General features: G+C 39.6%; 1 protein-coding gene across 6 annotated transcripts in view; it reads right to left on the reverse strand.

Annotated features, from left to right (window-relative positions):
- The window catches only part of NAV2 (neuron navigator 2), a 220,714-nt gene that overhangs the window by 65,527 nt on the left and 131,120 nt on the right, over nucleotides 1-24,067 (reverse strand). For all 6 annotated transcript variants that reach the window (XM_086748544.1, XM_086748545.1, XM_086748542.1 and 3 more), the window contains one exon: nucleotides 22,563-22,685. In XM_086748544.1, coding sequence (XP_086604670.1) covers nucleotides 22,563-22,685 — 123 coding nt within the window. The remainder of the gene's footprint in view (nucleotides 1-22,562; nucleotides 22,686-24,067) is intronic.

The raw sequence follows: 24,067 nt of genomic DNA on the forward strand, positions 1-24,067 counted from the left end.
TTGCTGTAGTTTATACAGTTACTGGCATTGACCAACACGCTGACTGCCAGCCAAGTGGGAATACACAAGTCCATTCCCATTATTACAGAAAGACTCATTCACGATGCAAGAAACCACATTTCTCATCTGACCAGGGTGGATTTCCGTTGTCCAGGTTACCAACGCCATGAAAAGGAGATGGGCAGCCGTTCAGAGGGAGGAAGTGGAGAAGACAATACCGCGCTGTCCTCTTAGCCTCACCTCAAGAAAATCATCAATCATTCAGCCCGAAATCAAAGAGAAAAGAGGGAAAGAGCAGTCAGAAGTCAACTACACCCAGGTATTTATTAACTCTGTTCAGCTTGGGTACCCGACCTTAAACAAGACACGTCTTTGAGCACAACGCCGTATTTTTGATTGAAAAGAGTTAAAATGCAAGTATTCAAAGGTTATAAAGTAAAGACTTTGTGGAGATAGTCTCCTGCCAAAACCTTCAAATAAATGAGCTGCAGCCTGAGCTTGCCTTTCTACGCCCCAGTCTATATTTTAGTGGCCGCAGTGTTACCATAGCAACACAGAGGACTGGTAATTTAGAGGCTGGTGGATGTGACAACTTGCAATTTAGAACAATACTAATAATAAAAGCGGCTTGGGAAAAGCATCATTTAACGCAAATGTTTGTGTTTTAAAATGAAAAAAGGCTGTTCATTTGAATTTTTTTTTTTTTTTTTTCCAGCTGGACGATTATCTATGGTAGGTTAGTCTGGTGGTGGATAAGAGATAGAAACATGACTCTTCTGCTTTTTGGCATGTCTGCACCCTACAGTGCAGTCAACACACCCCCTTCGTGATGTGTGTGTGTATAAATGCAGAGCTGCAGATGTAATTATCTTTGCTGAACATTAGATAAGAATCACATAGCTTTTTTTTTTTTAAAAGTACATATTATCCATAATGAAGGTGAGGGTGAAGATACTCACAGACTATTGTTAATCCTTTCTTCCCTCCGCTGAGTTTAACTGGCATCCTTTATTATCAAATCCCAAACACTGCTCCTCATTGATTACTTTAATCACAGAGTTATCACTAGAGAGAACTCTCAGATATTACAGATACTTACAAGAATCACAACGGGAATAGCAAAGCTGCTTCTAAACTCTAACATCCTTCCTGTCTTCACCAAAATAGCTCCCACAAACATCATGTTTCTTAATTATCTGCTCAGAGAGTTGTATAGCAAATTAGAGACTGACCTGTAGCTAATGGTAAATAAGAGCAGCCAAAAATACTCTAATTCCAAAAATAAGCAAATCTGAAATTGTAACCTAGGGGAAAAAAAAAAAAAAGAGAATCTGAACATCCCATCTGTTGAATCACCAGCTCCAAATAAAACCAGAATCGCAAGATTAAGGTCCAGCGTTACTCTCTGCAGCCCCATTGTCCTTCCCCTTCCTGGCAGCCCTTACACTGCAAAGGAGGAGGGGATTTTGCAACATAATACCCATAACACCAAATACAGAGGGACATTTCCAGATGAATTTTACATGTAGCAATAATCATAGTTTTATGGGTCAGGAAGTTCAGAAGATTAGTGTGTTATGGCTGCAGTTTATAAAAGCGTTTGTGTTAGAAGTTTCGCATAGCAATCGGGTGAGATAAGCTGCGAACAGCTTTACATTAAGTTCTTTTATGGTAGTTAAAGTTGAGGAGAAGTAAAGAGACCCCAGGTATTAATTTACCTAAAGAACAGCTGCTTAGAAAAGGCTGCAAAGTGTCCTAATACTTCAGTGTAATAAAACCATTGCACCTCCGATTGCCTGTTCTTTCTCCCCACGCTCTTCCCAGTCACCTCAGTAAGAATCATCTTCATGGTCTGAACTGAGCTAAAATTGTAGGCAACAAAAAAAAGAAAACACTTATCAAAGAAATGTGTGGTTTGATTTTTATTTGAAAAGGCCCAAGCCCATAATTACAGGTTTGCATGCTAGGTTAAAGCAGCACGAATCCTGCTGCATTTCAAACTCTCCCTCAGAGAACACAATAACGCCTGAAAATTGGGGGTTTACTGCAGTATGTTAATATCCTTCATATTTTTTTTCCTCATTAGCTGAGTTTATCAGTTAGTAGCTTAGAAAACGTCTGCATCTGATGACCGCAATGATGATAGAAGTAATGCAGGCAGCACAGACTGCAAAGCCAGTGCACTTCAGTCTCTGCAAGCTGTTCTACAACGCGTACGACGCGTCTGCCACATTTCAGCCTGCGAGAGACTCCATTACACCTGGGCAAACCAACGTCTTTAAATAATCTCACAAATAACTTTTTAAGCCTTCTTTTTTTTTTTCCCTTTCCTCCTAAAGAACACTAAGATTATTTAGATGAGGAAAAAAAATACATTTGTAAAGCCAAAACATATTCTGAACAACTCAAATACGCTTTTGAACACACTTCTATCCTTTTAACTTGAGCACATGAAACAAAAATACACATTTTTCAAGTACTATTATCGATTAAATATATGCATAAGAAAATAAAAGCAGGAACACAGCAACACTGCTGTACCATTACAACTATTTCGGATCACAATACAGGGCTAAAATTCTGTGTATCAATCTAAACAAATTATGGACAAACTATGTTTTATGTTAAAGTAAACTTAAAAAAAACCCAAACAAAAAACCTTCTTGTATGCATATGTAATTCTCAAACCTGGGAAGGTACTTCTAGTTAAATCCAGAGGAACACTGGAAGCAACATGAACCCACAACAGGCGAAATGGTAGCACAGAGACCCTACACAACCCTGTGAATGTGTGGATTTTCATTGTGATTCCAAAGGGAGCTCAGGAGCGAGGACAAGCGGGTCTGGAATAAAGAAGATCCATTTTTTAATTCCCCTCATTCTGCTGAATGAAAAAGGCACTAAGTTTCCACACTGGTGAGGAATATATAGAATCATGGAATGGTTTGGGTTTGAAGGGGCATTCAAAGCCCATCCAGTCCAACCCCCGTGCAAGGAGCAGGGACATCTCCAACCAGATCAGGTTGCTCAGAGCCTCATCCAACCTGGCCTTGGATGTTTCCAGGGATGGGACATCCACCACCTCTGTGGGCAACCTCTGCCTGTGTTCCACCACCCTTATAGTGAAGAATTTCTTCTTTATGTCTAATCTGAATCTACCTCCCTCTATTTTAAAACCATTACCCCTTGTCCTGTCATATGAAATACCATGAAATACTCTTCTTCATGTACTTAAACCTCAAGGCTAAGAGTCTTCTCTTGCCATAGAGACTTCCCTGAGAGCAAACCATTGTATTATGGTGGTGCTGTCTGGATATATTTATTTTTAGAAGTGAACACATGAAGTGTAGAATACTTTAGGATTTTGTGAAAACTATTCACATAGGTAGTATTGTACGGAAGAAAGTAAGAAGGAATCACCAGTGTGCACTACTACATGGGTACATACGCAACGCATAGGAACTGACCAGGCATACATTGAGGGAAAGATGGTGAGGTTTTTCTAGTCCCAAAGTCTTGGGGACTAGAAAGTCTCTTGCCACTTAAGCCAACGGCAAAACTTCACTTGACTTGAGAAGTACGGATTTTGGCCCTGAAAAGACTGTGCATACATAGAAAAGCCAAATACAGGATAAGATTAATGATTTGGAATAAGATTAATGATTATTGCATTGATAATGTGCCATGAAAATAGCATGAGACAGACTTCGCATCTGACTCCCAGGAATTTTTCATCACTGACCAACCGTTAAAGAAAACCACAGTTTCCTCCAACAAGGTGACCTGCATGCCCGATGGAAAAGAAAAGACTATTTATGCATGTGTAATATATGAAAAAAAATGGGTTTATAACATTTTATATTTCCTTAAAAGATCATTTAAAAAGTGCCAGTAGCCTACATGGAGCACTTGTGTTGACACAAGTGTGAGGCATACTTTTCACTACACCCACTTCAAATGAATAAGCACAGAGTGAATAAACACCAATGGCTACTTTCTAGTGGAAGCGGAGAAAGAAAAAGGCAGGCGACTGGAGATAATCCAATAAAAACGGAGGACGCTGAGCAGCGATGCAGCTTGCATGCTGTTACCTGAGAGCAAGTCCAAATGCTGAATCCAGGGGTTATACTCAGATGATCCAAACATTTGTTTCTAAATTCAGAGAATCAAAGCAAAAAAAAAAAAAAAAACCAGGGCAAATAGCTTGTTTGTAAGAACAGTCTATACAAAATGGAAAAAAAGCCCTGATCTTAAAATGCAAACAGTTAATGTAGTGAAACACAAGAACGAAATACCATTCCCACTGTTTTAAATGCAGTTTTCTTTGTGTCCTTCTCCAAACCATAAAAATCAGTCCTCTTTCCAAAGAACATAACACTGCCAATCAGATTTTAGCATGCATGCCATTGACCAAGGAGAAAAATTTAGTTTTTCCAATCTAATCTGCTGAATAGAATAACAGTTTAGATAGATAGCCATATTTCTACATGGCTATAAAACTTCGTCTTCTGCAACCATTGAGATTTTAAGCTAGATCTCTAACATACAAAGTTATAAAAACAGCTGGCACGATTGTTTTTTTTCTCAGGACTCTGAAAAAAATGCTTTGGGATGAATATATGACAGATAGACTCACAGATGTCAATATGTGATTTACAGTTTGTTTTCTGAGGTTTCTAACATAGTGTCTTTGTCCAACAGCTACATAGTAGAGAACAGAAACATCAGATATGAATTAAACTATACATTTTCATAATCTAGGAGCAAAGTTCTTCACGGCCAGTGAGGTAGAAAACAGCTCAGAAAGAGATAAAATTTTAATTACGGTTTCTGTTTCAGCCAGCAAGACCAGGACACTACATCAGAAGATGCATTCAGACACAGAAAGGATATGCCAAGCGTAACATCTGCACAGCTGCACTTAGATACTTCTGGTTGAAGAAGCAGCTCTCCAAGTAGTTGTAAAACAGCTTTGCAAAGTCCTATAAAACTTGATTTTTCCTCCCTCCCGCACATCCCCAACAAAATACTACAATCATTACTGCTTAATCAGTAGCAGTCATTAACCATCTCATGGCATTTACTGTGAAAGCACTGCTGTCTGCTCTCCGTTTCTTAGTCAAATCCAATTCAGTTACGATCAATAGTTTGCCCATCTTAATTGCTTCAGCCTCCCCCTAATTAGATGTATCTCTGCATTTACAGTTGTTTATTGTTGCTATGGCCGTTAAAAACCTGATACATCCCACCAGAAAAGTAAATTCATTTATCCTAATTAAAGTGGAACTATTATATTACATCAAGCTAGCGTCATTACAGCTGGATCTTCAGAGTTTGCAAGTCCTCTGTATTACCAAGTCTATAAACATTCAAACCACAGAAACACTTCAACAGAGTAATAAGCAAAGAACAAAGATGGAAACTCTCGACTTCAACTAAAATTAGTTTTCCTTTATTTTGAGAGTCCACCTGCCTTCTTCTAATAAAACAAAGGGATCTGCTTCACCGGTACAACACAAGAATGTTCCAAAGGCTGTACCTGAGCAGAAGGCACGCCTCTTTCTCCCATTACCTTGCAAAAAAACTTTTCACTGACTTTCAAACATGCTTTCTCATGTGAATTGCTTTTTTCTTATTCTTACTAGTACCGCCTGTCAATTAGACTAACCTGCTATTTCCAAATTCACTGCAGACTGTTAACACAATATAGAATTTCAGGTATTTCTCCTCCCTGCCACTGCTATCTACGCCGGGTTAAGAAAACCACTAAGATCTTCCTCACACAAGAGGTAACTGAAGCAAACCTCTTACCTACAAGGCAGCTGCTCTAACTCGTGTGTACATTTAAAGAAAAGCCCTTCCTAGCTCCACATTTTATGGCTTTGTGAATAATGCCGGCAACTTTTACGACTCAATATTTTTGCTCATTCGGATACAGACATTCTTATTAAGCGGTAAGAAAACCCCAAGCTTGTCAGATAAAACACTGAATTTCAACTAATATTTGAAAATTGCAGCTGATGAGAAGTATGCCCTCCACAAAACTCCTTCATTATCTCATGAACACCTGTGGCAATCACAACTTGCCCATGTGAACTTCTGACCTTCGCTAAGCCCTAATAAAATTGTAGCTGTAGATCGTCTGAGAAGACTAATGGCCCTACAGATTAGAGGATTGCAGCATGCATTTCAGGTAGCTAACACATGTCAGCTTTATAGAAGCCTGACTGGAGGAAATTTCATCTGGTAGACTTGCTCTTATCAAAAGGTCAACATTTTAGCTGCAGCGTCAATAAACTAAAAATTTATTTTCCATTGCTCAACAATGATTCACTTAGAAAACACTCTTCTTGCAAACACAGAGAGCTTCTCAGGGTGAAATGTTCTGCTTTTATCCCACCAGAAGGACAAGATGATAGTCAACACGTTGTTTAGACTCTGCAGCGTACCAACTGGCTTTGCCAAGGTTGCCTGTGGTCCTCAGCGACGACAACTCTGCTAACTCAGTGCTACCTAAATCTCTGTCCTTGCACACATGTTCAGCAGAAGCCACCTCAGAATAGCAGCAGTGGCCATGAGCTTACTGGTGAGGGACGTGAGGTTCCTTCCCCACAGCAAGTTATAGTTGGAGCAGCGATTGTAACTGGTACACGACGGGGCAAATCCAGTTCATGGTTTCCATGCCAGGGATAACGTGTCGTTATCTGATACCTGAAAAATTAATCTGGCAATAATTGTAAATTATATTCTTACAGTTTCCTATCAGGTAAATATTTCTATTATATACCTTATGAACTAAGTTAAATATTTAGTCTGGAATGCCAGATAACAACTTAGATCTTTTCCCAAGATACCACAGGTTGTTTTTGGTTTTTTAAAATTTCATTGTAATAATAAGCTGAAAGCAGAGCTCAGTGGTGTCAAAACTGTCAGAAAAAATCAGTACAGCTATAAATACAGAGGGCATAGCTACATGGTGTTATGCAACATGGTTCAGAGATTCCTGAACTGGCGCTGCGTTATGCTTTACAGATGCACATCTGAAGATACTGAAGTGGGTCTGGATGCAATGCAGATTCAGCACAACACTGAACCTCAGCTGTCACATCATCACATTTTATAGGGCATCATTCATTTCTAGCACCAGGCACTCTCACCCTGTGGGCCAATTTCTACTTGTCTTGCTCAGTTAAGTCAGTAGGTCAGGAGGACAAGTGGGAACTTCCAATTAGACATGATGAAATGAGAAATGCTAGGCATCCAGAAGATGCATGGGAAAGGAAGGAAGGAAGAGAAGGAGGAATATGTGGAGCTGCCCTTCAGACCCAGCTCACCACAAGTCCTGTCCTCCCAACACGTGTCAGAAATACTACAGTCACAAGATGCGAAGCACTCATCTAATATAAACACGGCTTTGATTCACGTGTTCAAAAATTTTCCAAGGGGTAACTGCCCACACACGTCCTTCTCCAGACGGCACAAAGCCAGTATAAAACTACCAAACTTTGTGCTCTGGTGTAAAGCCAGAGCAATATACACAAGCACGCACCTAGTAATTAGCCAACATGGGGTTAATTATCATGTATCATTGCATTATCATGCATTCTTTTGTTTCTTTTTTTTTTTTTTTTTCTCTCATTACAATCAGGTGCAGTGCAAGGTGACACTAACCCTGGGCTTCCTCCATAAACTCTGGTATGCATGCTTATCTTCGGGGCGTATCTGGCTCGGTATGCTGCTGCTCTTCGTTTTAGCTATTTATTTGCACCCGAAAACTTTGCAATATTCATTAATGCGATGCACCATTTTGCAAACAAAAGTGCAGAGGACAAAACCGAATATGTGCATTATTGGCTGTGTGCACGGTGTCATTAACACGCATATGATCTGCATGCAAATCATGTTATTGAAAACAGTGACTATTAGCATAACAAGTGCTTATTATTTATTGAGATGCAACTCAAGCAGGCATCCTGCTGGGGTCTAACATCCTTCCTTTAAACAGCACCATCTTTTCTTTCTTCCTTTACTGGTTCTTCTCTCTAGATGATTAACAGCACAGAAAACAAGGAGACTCCCTTCTGTGTCTTTGTTTAAAGGGGAAAATCTCGTGTGTTTAATTGCCCCCAAGCATCTGATCCAGTCCAGAGCTCGGCAGAGCCTCTCCCATGGTGCTACACTCCCCTCCCACCCCCATCATCACTGAACTGCAGGCTGTTTAAATGATCCGTTAATATATGTAACCTCCCCTACATTATCGCTCTGTAATTCTTAACTGATAACAAGGTACATGCAGTTAGGCTTCTTTTTCTGGCTTTTTTTTTTTTAAAGGGAGAAAATGGGAAAGTAGGAGAAAACAAAAGCTCACTTGTGCAGTCATAAACCTTGTCAATGTTGTGACATCCTCCTTATATTTTACTTCAGCTGAATTTAACCTTTTAATCATTCCAGTCATGACATCATAGCATAGTTTGGGTTGGAAGGGACCTGCAAAGGCCATCCAGTCCAACCCCCCTGCAAGAAGCAGGGACATCTCCGACCAGATCACGTTGCTCAGAGCCCCGTCCAACCTGGCCTTGAATGTTTCCAGTGATAGGGCATCCACCACCCCTCTGGGCAACCTGGGCCAGTGTTCCACCACCCTCAGTGTAAAACATTTCTTCCTTATACCCAGTCTGAATCTACCTCCCTCTATTTTAAAACCATTACCCCTCGTCCTGTCCCAACAGGCCCTGCTGAAGAGTCTCTCCCCATCTTTCCTGTAGGCCCTCTACAGGGGGGGCTGCTACAAGGTCACCCTGGAGCCTTCTCTTCTGCAGGCTGAACAGCCCCAACTCTCCCAGTCTGTCCTCACAGGAGAGGTGCTCCAGCCCTCTGATCATCTTCGTGGCCTCCTCTGGACCTGCTCCAACAGGCCCAAATGTAACAGAACAGCACAATTTTACTTTTTTTTTTCAGTAGATCTGAGCAAAGCTTTCTTGCTGGACCAGTTCTGTGAGCCCTGTGTGAAGAGAGGCCTGTATCACTGATGCTGGCACTGTTTCCTCCCTCCACTCCCTACCCTTCAGAAGTCCTGAGGCCCCAGGGTCTCTGCAGGACTCTTTAACCTTTCCTAACATTTCTGTAAGAGTAAAAACTTGCAAAACCATTCCTTGCCCAGTAATTCCTTCCCCAGCTCCAGCCCTGTTGGGTTTTGCACTGCATGTTTGTTCTCTCTGAGGCTACACCCTCTGCTTCAGAGATGGCTGTGTTACAATAATGAAATAATTATCGGGGGGAATGATTTCAATTATTTATTGTTTTGCGAAAACTGAGCTATTTGGCCTGAAGTTTTCCAAACTGCATGCCAACCTAAGGATAGACTTTGGTCTCAGTTAAAAATAGCACAACAATTTCTGAGTATCATTAGAAAATATACATGATTTTACTATTAAGTTATATCGATCTTCCCTGAGAAACCTTGTCTTACAGTATAAGTTTTCATTTGGTTCTGGAGGGCCCTGGAGAACAGGGATGGTAAGTCTAGAAGTGAAACGGAGACTGTATGTGGAGAATAAGTAGAAAAAAAAAAAAAGAAAAGGAAAGGTAAAACAAATTTAGATGGAAAATCTGAAGTCAAAGGCTGGGACCTGCTGCACAAACGCAACAGAACTGGGACACGAAGCCTCAACTGGGCCTGGAGAAGGAAAAAGCAGGTGTGGGACAAACTGGAAGGGAAACATCACAACTGAAATTGTCTGTAAATACACATTCTTATCCATCCATTCGTGATGGGTTGTTTTTTTTTTTTTCCTTATGATTCCGATTTGATGCAGCAGACCAATCTGCTGCAGAGGTGGATCACTGCTCTACCACGACGACGGCTGTTCCGCGGGGAACCCCTGCCTGCTTGTCCCAGCAGATGGACTACGCAGTTTGCTGTTAATGCAATTTTCATATGCAATACATATATACGCCCAAATTGTTCCCTACCACTCATTCTTCCTTTGAGATCCTGAGAACTTTGTAGGCCAAACACAGCACTTTTACACTACAGCGATGACACAAAAGTAGCTTAGAAGCAGTAACTGGAATCCAGTTGGAACTTCCTTTTGTTTAAAAGAGGTTTTCGGGCTCCTTTACTCTGTCAAGCTTTAGATACTACAACTCTCAAACTACCAGCTCTGCTACTGATACGACATTGCTTAAGACGCAGTTTGGAATTTTCTGCTTAAATATAATGAAATATCCTGTTGGTTTATAAAAAAAAATGTTAACTCTTCACTAAGGAGGCTCCCTTGGACCCTTTGTTAATTTTCATAGTTAAATGATCCAGGGGGGATGTGGGAGTTCAAGGACTTCAACCTTAATTCTTTCCATCCCACTTCCGTGACCTGATAGCTCTAGAATAGCCAGGAGTGCCATTAACACCTTTCAGTATCTTGTGTTGATATTATTTCCAGCAAATAATTTGGCAGGAAAGACAGAGAAAAACAGTCTTAAAGAAATGACCCAAATAGGGGAGGCCAAGATGAAGATCCCTGCTCCGGTCAGGCACAGCGGTGACCTCAATTTGACTTTTTATATTCGAACCTTAATCATTGCATCAGTACTCTGCAAGGGAAAAACAAGAATAAAAACCCAAACTCTTATTTTCTGTCTTAATCCAGTGCAATAATGAAATGCAAATATTTTCAAGCCAGCCTCTCATCTTGTTGTCCCATTTCAACATTGGCAGAATGTGGCCATCTTGTTAGGGCTGAGCTGTGAAATGCTGTCTTACTTTGCTGTAAGAGACTTAATGTAAACTAGTACTGATAAAGATAGCGCTAGTTCAGTGAATTCCTCTAGAATTAAGGAGTGGTCATTAGATACCTTTGTTTAGAGACTTTACTGAAGTGAAACGCACAAGAGACGATAGGATGAAAGGATAAAAATCACTAGATGTATCCCCCTCCAAAAAGAAGAAAATTGCCAGGTTACTAGTTAGATTAATGCAAGGATTCATATTCTGCATCATAACAGGCACCTCTAACAAACTACGAGGAAAGTCCTTGCCTTCAGTACCAATAATGAAACAAAGACTTTAATCTGGAAAATCCCTCTTTGTGTGATTCTGCTTTGGTTTGAACAGATTTTTAAAGCCTCAAAGGACAAACTTCCCAGAGACTAGTTTACAAGTCAGTAAGTGCCAGAGAGGTTTTCCCTGTCTCCCTTGAATCCATTCTACTTAAGTTATAGCTACAATTCATTACTATTGCTGAAAATATCCAAATAAAGTTTTGTTCTCCTCCCATGATCTCACCCGGCTTTGCTGAGCCAAGTTGTAAGTTACCTTTGGCTCTCATTTTTTTTTCTTTCTAAAATAATCCCTTGTTCCTAAATGATTCGATAACATATACATTGCCATAATAAACTTAACCGCATCACCATGTAGTGCAAGCTCCCTCATTCCAACGGTGTTAAAATCTAAAAGTGAAATTTGAGACTGATGTTATTAAATATGAGGAGAATGTATCCAAAGTGGTGAGCAACTTTAACATTCAAACATGTTTCATGGACAAAGTTGGGTTTCAGTAATTCATTGAGGACAAAGGTAGACTTGATGAAAATCCACCACTGAAAGCAAAATGCATTGCTTGGAAAGAGATAAAAGGCTGCAAGAGAAAAGCATTTGGTAGCACAGAGGGGATGATGTAGGAAAGGTAAAATAACTGGGTGAAGTATGACCGGAATTGTGGTGATGGAAAGAGGGAAAACATATGGTACGACTCACAGGAAAGAACGATTATCAGTCACATGTTTAGCTCATTACAGCTAACATAAGGTCAGCCCATAAAAATATGCTAAGAGAGAAGCAGACTGTCACTAAATTGTGGAAGACACCTCTGTTTCTACCTTCTGGATGTTGGTGTTGGAGGCCAAACCACCAGCATTCTTTGACCAAAAGCAACAACAAGCAACTTCATGTTGCCATATGGCACACTTACTTTTAATATATAGTAACAAAAAAATGGCTTAGTGGTTATCATTAGAAGCCAACAAAGAATTTCAGCAGAAATTAGAGCACAGAACTCATACCCTGACTTTAACCTGAAATCATAATCTTATTTCTTTTGCATGCACATTAAGACATTAGATACGTTTACATGCAGATTTCTTGCCACCATCTGATCCACCTCATCAGTTCTTTGGTTCAGAAATGCTCTCCAAGCACAAACAGATAGAGAAATTATCTACCAAGGAGTACATAAGAGAATCTATGCAGTCCCAAAATATGGATTAAGTGGAGTATAAGGCTTTCCTGGAAGAACATAACCTCTGTGAACTTCACTTGGCACAGGATACTCGTATCTCTTTCCCAGAGGCTCATGTTGGTGATTTTTCCTTCTTTTCCCTCTCCTCCCCTTCCATATACACTTATCTACAAATTCATTTCTAGCTATTTCCTGATAATATTCCATTCTCCTCTTCTGCATTCAAAGCAGTTCCAGCTTTGCAAATGCAACATTATGTTTCAGCCATCGCTGAAAATAAAAATAAAATCTTTGCCAGAAATGCAAATGAAACATAAAACTATGCAAGCACGTATCAGATAGTATCAAATAACACCAATACTTTCAAAGAGATGTTTAAGGCATTAAGTCACGTTGTGAGGAGTATTTCTAGCTGCAAGTTTCATAACAAGAATAAATCAATCTTGACAATGAAGATGAAAGAGGGAATAAAACCTTTTTGAACACTCAAGGTGGTTTGCTCATTTCCCCCAAACCAAAACGAATGAATTAGTTGATATATATGAAAATTAACTTAAACTAACAACATAATCAGAGAAGATAAACTTTGAAGTTAAAATTAGATTTAAAAGATAAAAAGATTACTTGAGGCTGATGAGAGCACATGGTAACTCCACAGTGGCTGCTGAGCTGAGCCTTTGTAAGTTAAGAAGTGGGGAAAAAAAAAAAAAAAAAAAAAAAAAAAAATCATATAGTTAAAAAGAGCTGACCTCAGCCCTTGGACTTTGCTCAGTCACTAATCAGACTTCCAATGTTTAGTGCTGATCCTCTGGCTACTTATTGACCATATACACTTGGACACACATAAACATCGCCTCTAGCAATGTGGTACTTACCCAGGCTCCCTGTGCTAACTTTGCACACAGCTTTCACGCTGTTCCAATGCCACTTACGTCAAATTAATTAGTCTTAAATTGCAGCAATCAGCATTAATAAAATTAGATGTTTTATATTTAGTGAGAATATAAAAAACTTTTACTAATAAAAACAAATTACACACATTCTCATCATACTGCTGTAACAGCACAGTGTAGCTCCAAGGGTTTCCACTGTAAAGTATGCAATTATTTATCCTGGCCAAATGTATATTTAACTGTATATACTTCAGCAACGTAAGGCTATCACATGAAAGCCTTAATGCCTGTTTATAGAATAGCAGAGCATTTCTAAGCCCCATGGAGCTGCGTTAACACGGCACTGTTTAAGCCTCAGGATGTTGGGGCTCAACTCAGAAAGATCAGGAGCAAAGTGATGACTTGTTCTGCGGAGCCTCAGCTTCACTGTGAATCCTATTTGCTGTCATAAAAAGGTCACAAAGTCACCTTATCATACAGCTGGAAAACCCCTACACCATGAGGAAGCTAAGGAATTGAGAAGAGCAGAATAGGACTTACAGATAAGAAGGGGACTGACCCTCAACATGGAATATCTTGGTGGCCACCAAGGAAATTGTCATGACACCAAGGAATGGAGTGATATAAATGCAGTAGCTCCAAGAATCCCAGGGGCAGCAAAAATACAGTTTTGTGCTTTTGTCCTGCCACTCCCTCAGCACCCCTACTGCAAAATGCAGCAGGGCTGGGCTGGATGTTCATTCTACCTAGACCATATGCCCAAATTTCTGCACTTCTATCTGCGTAGACGTAGGTGAGAAATGATGCTTTCCTTTCCTTACGACAACCAAGTTTACAGTTGGTAGATAAGGTCTGTGAGAGGAGGCAAGAGAGTGCACCTCTTTCTGATGTAGCATGGAAACAGGGAGTGAACCTTCATTTTATCAGAACCTATCTCCTGCCTCAATGAGGACACGTTCCTTTCTTTTGATAGCAGTCAGCCCGAAAGTATCCCTATTACCTTGTTACCTTCTTAAGACAGCAGCTGCCATTCAGGACAGTTGAAGGAGATGCTTTGAAATACGTAGGATTTTAAATATGACCTTAAAGTTGTGGATATCTTACAGCTCCTCACTACGCTGCAGATGTGGATGCGTATTGGATATACAGTGCTGTAAGTACCATACAACTTTTAATGTATTAGTTAGCTGTCCAAATTTGGAGTCTCATTTCCCTGTGCAGGCAATGGATCCTTCAAAGCATCTGGATATCCTGGATTCCTTGGAGGTTTCTCACTGATGAAACAGAGGGTATCCCCTCACCTCCTCTGCAGTACCATGTTTGAAAGCTCTTCACTAGAGGGGACAAGACTGGCAATAAATGACTAAATATTCAATAAAAATAAGCAATAAAGAAACAAAAAAAAACCAGCAAAGCTCTTGCATTTGGACTCAGGATGTTGATATCACTTTCCAATTACAGGAAACATTCAGCCATTAAAGAAAAAGCTTAGAACCTGGCTACTAACATTAATATTTCTATTAATATGTAAGCTAATATGAATAGAATATTATTATAATCACAAGAGAATACCATCGCTATAGAACAGAAACAAACAAACAAACAAAAACCTAATGAAAAATTCTGATGAAATGTACAATTACAGACAACTCCAAAGCCTCAACAAACTATCTAAGAAGGGTAAACAAAGACCAAAGGGAGAATCTTTAGGTTTGGGGGTAATGAGACATTTAGTAATGCACACAATATTCAGAAAAAAAACATATCTCTGGAAATTTGCTTTACAGCCACAATGAGCTTCCACGCTCATCAAACAGCCCCAAACTGGGATTCTTCTTTTGGAGCCTGACAGCTGTCTGCTATCAGTTTTATCTATTCAATCGCCAAATCCCAAACTCAGAGGTTACTGGTGTAGGTCAGTTGTGAGACTATGTTGACTCTCTTGCCATTCGACATGGAAAACCAAATAACAAAGTCTGCACTATGTCAGCAAGCATTTCACATTCTTCGGTTTGTCATGCAAAGCACAAAGACCCTGATACAGTTCAAAATGGCCTTTGTATCTACAATCTTGTTTACCCTTGGAATACAAGCTTAATTTCCCACATGCCTAAAGTGTTTTAAAAGCCACTTCATACAACAGAAAAGACAGTGCTAATCTCTGGCAGAGGAACCAGAAATACTGAGTTTCAGAAGAGCTTCCAAATCAGCAGTTAGATCAACTGTATACTTACACACATCAGGTGGGTGTCTGTGAAAGGAAATGTCACTTCAGGAAAATCTAGTTCCAGTGGTGTAGGATCATGATTTTGCCATCCCTAGATGCAAATTAGTCAGCTGCTTGAATTAGACAGTTTTTCCCCTGTTTCCACAGTTCTGAAAAAGGCAAAGTCCCTTCACCTGTACGCACGCAGCAGTGCAGCCTTCCAGGGGACATAACCAGCTGTCCACAGCAAAAAAAAAAAAGTCCTCACTTGGCCACAGTAAGTAGCTCCCTTGAGGCACCCGCCACCTTCCATTCACATTGGAGTGAACTTCAGCTCCTGACTTAAGCAGGAGCTGAATTAAATTTAATTAAAAACAGATGCTAGAGCAGAGGTAGAACCCCCCCAACGCCCCAAAATAGAAAGGAATACAGAATCAGAATCACAGCAACAAAAATAAGGAGCATGACATGAAGAAAGAAGTTTCAACAAGAAATGCAGTTCCTAAAGCCTAAATCCAGCCTATCTCTTCAGTGTTTACATCTAAGCAAAAAACCAGTTCTGAAGAAGGGGTTTAGAACGATAGTGACAGTCAAGCATGTAAAGATTGCCCAATGTACTAATTTTGGAGGGAACAGCTTGCAACTGCAGGGGTGTTTTGGTTGCTGGGTTGGTTTGTTTTTAGTGTCCAGTGGTAGAACTGTAGCTCCCCATTAGAAGAAACTTCTTGAAAAAGGCAAAGAACTGCTCTCAATGGCATTGTCAGCCTGTGGAGCTTTAAAAACAGGTATTAGTCAAATGAGAAGAATAGGGTAACTCTTGGCTTCTTGTATGCACTTAGGTTCTAACTGCAGTAAAATCTGCCTTTTTTTTTTTTTGGCCAGGTATACATGGAAAAGGGACTCTTCCCATAGGGAAACAAATTGCATTTTAACAAAAAGTCTGTCAAGTAATATGCACAAAACTGCTTCGAGTACCAAAACCTCGCACATCAATCATGTAGCTATTGCTACATGATGTGACAACCTAGAGTTGGACAGAAATTTTTAAGCAAGTAGAATCTCTGCTGAAAAATTATGTCCCTCCTGAACTTGTCCTTCTCCTCAAAACTCTTTCTAGCCTTCAAACAGCTCCCAGCCTCACTAAGTTGACTGCTGGAAGCAAACTCTTTGCTGACGAAAATGAGACCAAACCTGAGGGATAAACAAAACTTTCCAGTGTTCCTCCATTGCATCATGCCTCTCTAAACAGAACTGACATATCACCAAACCCTAAATAAGTACTTTCCAGAATGTAGTATACTTCATCCAGTGCACCATATGTATTCCCCAAAGTGTGTGCGTGGAAAAAAAAGGAAAAAAAAAAAAAAAAAAGTAATACTGTGCCCCTTGAATAAATTCACATGCAAGCCACAAAGCTAAGAACCACCTGGTTATTCAAGGAGGGCAATTCTCACACAGCCCCTTCATCTCTGACCTCTTCCTTCTCATCTTCAAGGGAGTTCTATAAAGCATCTTCAAAGAATAAATCAGAGTATTAAAATAATAACTCTGGTGGATGTTAAAAACCAGAGATCCAATAAAAAGACAGCCTTTACAGCCTGTAATAATTTGCTCACTCTCCCCAGTTAACCCCTCCATGTTGCACGGGTGATAAATAATCTACAGCACACAAACATCATACCACGCCTTTCTTTGCTAAATCTTCCTCTGCTTCTTAGGCATTGTGTCTTTAAGCGTTAGTCTAAACTACTAATACATCCTGCTAAGTCTAGAGCAACTGTTTAACCTGTATTTAGTAATGAAAATCCTTGCTTCTGTTTTAGACCTGAAGAAAAACTTACGTGCTGAGAAATTTGTCATCTTCAGCCCACTGACATGGATCTGCCAAAAGACATCGCTTCCCTTGACTAACCTTGCCTTGTCTGAAAGTAGAAAGTTTTTTTTTTTCCTTTTGGTACTGCTACTTTCAGCCCTCAGGTATAGTTACTATTCCTTTGCTTTCAACTACTATTTGTTGCTTAACTTTGCAATTACTAAACCCACTTTGGATTACAGCTTGTAAAAAGGCTCCTTGGATAATAAAAGTATATGGTATTGTGATTCTAATCAGTAGATCCCAAGGCCATAAACTTCAAAGAATCTTTGCAATGTGAATTTCCCCGTTTCTGCGACTCGGTTTTCAAGATAAACGTGGGATCCTTCAAAGACAGGGAGATAGGTATCTATAGGTACCAAGGTACAACTTGCCTATTTAGGACCAGTAGTATTTTTTTCTAACTTCGTGATAAAATCCAAGCAGATGGTCAGGCAGAGTAGAAGATCTGGTAGGGATGAATAATCTCATGAGTCCTGTGACTTTGCTGTTAAGCAACTATACGTGGGCATGTATTTACAAACAGCAGTGACTCACAGCACAGATACAGTGAGCAATGAATGCTCGGGCGTTGGCACTTCACTTACTTTTTGATCTATTTTATCTGAAGACAACTTAGAAACTTTTAAATTAGTTTCTAGAAAAACTATGCTTATTTAGTATATGGGATCCTTATATAGAGGTGTTCCATTGTCCTAGCAAAGAAAAAACAGGAAAAGCAGAATTTATACATTATTTCAGTCATAACAACTGAATACAAGTACAACTGCCAGGGCTTTCTGGAAGGGAAGGAACCGTGAACTGACGGCATGAAATCTTCCTGATAGAGTGGTAACAGCTTGGCAGCATCTTTCTTAGCAGAGATCTCCTGAGGTCTGTAGATGACTTCAATGGATAGAGTTACTCTTTCTCCTGGCAGAAAGGACATCCTCCCTCTGCAAACCCATTCACATAAAATACCAGATGAATCTCCCTGCAAGCTCATTTACTGTGGAACTCCACAAACACTTATGTCAACACTCCTGAGGGAGCCTTGCAGGAGCAGGAGATGCTGTGGGGGAAGGAGATGATGGGAATTCCACCGCCATTACAAGGCAGGAATATCTATTTCTATGTACTTTGACAGCAGTTGGGTCCATCTGAAGTTTAAGATATAACCCAGTCATGTTTTAATATTTTCAGACAAAGACTACCAAGTCTATGTGTATCTATTCCAGACACATTTTTCTCTGTTTTTCCCCTTTTCTTACGCATCATGCTACCCCTGCTAAAGTAGCAAAACCATAGTAACGATGAGATGGGTAGTAATTGGGTGGTATGGCTAACGGATATTCTCTGTGAATGGAGAACTTAACTCTGCATTTGCAAAGCCAGGAATTGCAAACATCTTCATTTAATTTTAGCTGCATTTTCTCAGTTAAGAGGAAAAATTGAAAATACATGCTGAGGACTTAAAGCTGTCTTATCCTACTATAAAACTACATAAAAGGTATTTTAACAAAAAATTTTAGTTTTTTCCTTTCTTACATTGTAACATTTTTCCATTGTCTACAATAAAGTAGCATCTAAAAAGAAGAAAAATGGATGCTGCTTCTTATGCGATACCCATCAGCACCACGTCTGTAATTCTGCTGTCAGTGGTATTTGCCTCCTTCCAAAAGCAGTGACGACATCTTCTCTCTCCAGAGAGGGAACAAGCCAATATTGCCCCCAACTTGATGACTTGCTTCAACTTGCTTTTCAGCTCTTCTGAAGTGTGATCCAAGTTCTCATGGTTATGAAGGCAGTCCGACAATCTCCCTCCAGCACTGAACACTAACCCATCTTTGCAGTAATCTCATCACTTTCACTGGATTCAAGAAATTAAATTGCAGTTAGTGAATTTAAACATACTCCAGTTTAAGGGTTTTACTCCACAAATGAATGTGAAGTGTTGTCTACTACCTGAGCCAAGAGACATATAAATAACCTCAATCTCTTTTTATAAAATGCAAAATAACAGCAAAATAGCACTCTTCAGCTATTTTTGAAAGCCATAATTTTTAACATTTGTAGAAATTACTATAAATCATAGCATCTGAAAAAATCTGCACTCAATTATGTTCTTATTAATAGTGATAGATCCATGCTCTGCATGGAACAACCTCTGGCTTTCTGCTCAGTTTCTGCTTCCCTTCCAATTCTTCTTTCCTGTCCATCTCCTCTCCCGGTTCCACAGCCTCCTCTGAGATTATCCAAAAATCTTGCCAAAAGCAGGAAATGGTATCGAAATACTGCCAGGAGCCAGCCTCAATCACAAGTCCTTCTAAGAGTTAAACTGAATATGGTCGTTTTTAATGAAGAGTGTGACTCCCGTCCTTGTAGTCATCATAGATCTGAACCACGATACAGAAACACTCTTGAAAAGCATGCTCATTGCCTGAGCCGTGTTTTACCTGCAGTTCACCAGTGCTCTTGCTGTTGGAAGTACCAAGACGACGTAGTTTGCTCTCTGATGAGACACATCCTTACAGTCAGAAGCTGAGACGACTTTTTTATGCCTTATACTCTTATGCAAAGACATGTAATTCACGCAACCTCAAAATAAATTGTCAAACAATCCAGGGTAATCACGCTCTGAAGTAGTTATTTAAACACTTAATCACTGAGGATTTTTTACAAAGTCATACAGACATTTCCCTAATAACAGCACTAAAGTTTCTCTTGACGAGCTCACATTAATGCAGTCTCCTGTCGCATTCACAAGGATATGCTAAATCAGCACAGGTCTGAATTATCTAAATAATAGGTTATGCAAGTAAGCAATTACAGAAAGATTTACTCAAATCTAAGTTTCAAGTATCTTCCCTCTTATCTATGTGTATTCATAAATGCAAATTACATATATGAAAGTAAGAGCAGAATAAAGTCTCAGAGCAAGCAGCTGCATCTGGCAATTTGAAATCAACTTAAATAACCAGATGGTACGCACAAAGTCCATATACATAGAGGAGACAAAACTATAGGTGGCTCATTTGCAACCTTTTTTTTTCTAAAAAAAAATCACAAACTAAATAAAAAAGGCATTTTAATGGCCTTTTTAATTAAAAATGCCTTTGTTCTATGCAAACACAAATTGTCTTGAAGTGAATAAATAAGCTCAGCTGTGCTGTGCAATGATTCTATTAACCTTGCAATCAAGCATTAAATTAAATTGCCTTGTTTGGATTTCCCTGCTGCAGGGGAAAATGTACCTTCCAAGGTCTGTGCTTTATGTTACCAGAGCCCACGAGTAAAAGCCTCGCAACTGGAGTTCTACAATTAATAACACAAGAAACTAAGCAAGTAAGCAAATTGCAAAAATTCCTCTGATAACTTTTTAATGATTAACCTTATACTCAAAGGTTCAGAGCTTTTCACACTCATTCTCCCATGTATTCAATTAACATCTGCTTTGAGCAAGTTAAATTTAATCTTCATACATTTTCTAGGTGTACCAATAAAGCAACTCAGAACTCCCGCTTGCTTCCATTCACTGAGCGAAGAACGCGATTCATTACTGCACCATTTTATTCAACTCCTTTTCCTTACGCCAGTTTTCACCCTGGAAAACTGCTGCTCAAACTAAGATTTTTTTTTTTTTTGGTTTAAACTGCACGTCATGATCACCCAGCAACCAAAAGAGGAGCTATTTTTAAATCACTGCCCTATTGTCGGAAAACTCTGATCTCCTGCATAAGGTGAGCAGGCTTACATTCTAAATCGAAAAGACTCAATCAAAACAACACATCATAATGTCACCAGCTCTGCGACCAAGGGTAATTTTTCTGTGACCCCATGTTGCAGCTAAATTGCCAGCCATACGGAGTCTCTATTGTGTGTAAAGTCCGTCCCCTCCACGTGAACTGAAAAAAAAATATTTTCAAAGCTGAAACAATTGACATAAACTAGGGACTGCATTTCAGTGTGTCACAGTCCCATTCTAAGTGGAATATATTTAAACACACAAATGAGCCCTCTTGTCAAACATATGTAATTGGTCCTTCATGTGTGGTGTCTTCAGGGAAGGAGCTTAGCAAATAAAACGTGAGAATAATTTACACTAAGTATTGTAAGAAAAAGTGTTGCAAGCACAGAAAATATTGGACAGGGGAAAGGATCGATGATGAGGAACGTATCACTAGCTGTCCAGAAGGCTGACTGTTACTTAAACAATAATATAATTTCTATTAGACCAATCCTGTGTTGTAAACAGTTAACCTCCATTAATGTGGCAACGTTCAGAAGCCACAGCAACGGCCAAGGATGACACTTGATTAGCCTCCAATTGCATCACCAGGTGGCAATGCCTTGACCCACAATCAACCCAGAGTGACTGCTGTTGGCCAAATAGAGGTTTCAAATTGCAAATTTCAGAAAGAGGTGAGCTCCTGAAAAATCCAGGCATATTTTACAACTGGCAAGCATATGTTGCTTTAGTAATTGAAACCGAGCTCAGATTCTCTGAGAGGATTTTGTTCTTTTGTTTAGATTTACCATCCTGCTCTTTTCTAATATAAAGCGAACAACAAAGCAAATTTAGTATGGATTTCTTTGAAAATAAGGCTAGAATCTCCACCACTTGTATTTCCTTAGTAATCCATGCATTACTATGAAGAAAGTATCACTCATGTCAAACTCTGCCAACTGCATTATGTCCCAGGAAAGACTTATCGATAACAAAACAAAACGAGAAAAAACTTTTAGTTCAGAAATTTGTTCAAACCTGTAACTCAAAATCCATGTTTTATACTTAGGGGCCCCTCACAGAAGAAAAAGGATACGGTTCTCTTAGTACATCAGCAGTAACACTCATCAAGCTTTGGGTGTGGAAGGGAAAGAAGCAGCTATAGGCTGATGCCACTAAAAGTAAAAGTATTTATCCCATTTATCCCAACTCTAACAGAATATAGGTCTCATTACTGTCCATCCCTCAGCTTCCTTTATGATTGCACTCCCACAAATTATGGATTTTTAGTCCCCTAGTTCTTGATCTCTGGCCTTGACCGTTCACACTGAATCACTGGACTTGGAAGAATCAGGAAATGAGAAGAGAATTAGGTCTTTTTATTTCAATCACTATTAAAATAGAAGTTTTACACTTTCTTGTGTTGCATCCTGGCCACAAAAACCCAGATAAGATTTCAGCAAAGCAATCAGAAGACAAAGTCAGCATTTATCCTGACTCTTCTGTGAACATATAATCTGAAATACTCTGGAGAGAATTCAGTATCTGAATTCCCAAAGCTATTTAATCTTAGCGATCCAATACGCATTAGATACAGCGTGAATCAAATGCGCCAGCACATGTGAGCATGTGCTGGATGAGACCTTACCTGTCAGCATCTCCGAGTCCCAGCGAAGTGTTACGCTGCATCGTCTCCCGCACGGCAGCCATGCCATCAGGCAGCCGGTTCAGCCTTCGTGTATAGAGGCCCAGACCACCATCGGTCATGTACCTTTAAAACAGCACAAAAAAAGTCATGTTTAGTAAAACAATAAAACTTTTAGATATTACTGTAGCGCCTGCCTTCTGCATGTTTTTAACTGTATATTGCAATTTCTCCACTTTTGTGGATATGAAGCAAGGAAAACTTTGATGAGAGATTTTTTTTTCCCCCTCTCATCATTCTCTCATCTCTCTCTCATCTTGCACTCTCCAATTAATAAGAACTGAATTTCAACACAATTGTAACAAAGGAAGTATATTTAACTTTCATTAAGGTTGTCTAGATGGAAATCATGCAATATTTGTGAATGCTATCATCAGTTATCCCTTCCTGTCCAAAAAAATCCATGGTTAATCCCATCCTGAATTGTTCTGTGTAGGCTAAAGCAACACGATGGAAATCTCAACCCTTTTTACAAGTTAACTGCAAAAATCACATTGAATTCATCCTAGGTTTTGTCAATGGTCCACGAACAATGAGTTTCCCAGGGTCTACTGTGAGAAATCTAAGTCCAGCAGGAATTAAAAGATTTCTTTCAACCTTTTTTTTTGGCTCCTGTATTGCACTCCGTGTGCAACTGTGACCTAGAGAGATTTGCATTTAAAGTTACTGTGCTTAGATTAAGAACTACCAGGCATATATCTGATACTTCACAATTTGCTAAGGTGGCACAACTCTTACTTTCCAGTTTAGACAAATGAAAAATCAGTCTTAAAGTAAACAAATATGACATTTGGCGGACAAGAATAGATAGATGTTGTTGATCACCCCAAACAATTCCTCACAGTAACGCAGGTTGTGTCATCCAGCATTTCTCCTGAAGCCTGTATCGACGCTGACAGTGATAGCCATCATTTAATGTAACTTCTGGATGCAGTGGTAACCAAGAAATGAAACTTCTGAAAACCAGTGCTTTGGTTTAGTTTATGAATACAATATTTTAATATATTAGTACTGAAATTAATAAGTTAGTCCAGTCTTCTGTTCTTGAATAGCTTCTCAATGAGCTGCCCTACATCAGTCTCAATAATGTTTTAAAATATTTTGTGGCGTTTCACAATAGTAGCAGGTAAACTAGTTCCAAGTGTCAAAATAAACCAGGAGGATTTTTCTGTTGGTTTAGCTTCATTTCTTCAAGTATTTCTGACTACAGATACACGTGAGCTAGCTTTAAGCTAGAACGGCAAGTCCCATTCACCTCTCCAGGCACTGCCATGGAGTGAGCTCTGTGCCACCACCACCAGTTCCTCAGCCCAGGTGCATCTACAGGAGCAGCACCAACACACCGTAAAGGTTTTCACAGAGCTGGGACTGAAATACCTCTAACAGCTCTAGCAATACGGCTGCTGGCTCTGGCATACTGTTGGACACGTAACATACCTCAGTTGACA

The sequence above is a fragment of the Chlamydotis macqueenii genome, chromosome 5 (genome assembly GCF_036417535.1).
Source record: "Chlamydotis macqueenii isolate bChlMac1 chromosome 5, bChlMac1.mat, whole genome shotgun sequence".
Taxonomy (NCBI): Eukaryota; Metazoa; Chordata; class Aves; order Otidiformes; family Otididae; genus Chlamydotis; species Chlamydotis macqueenii.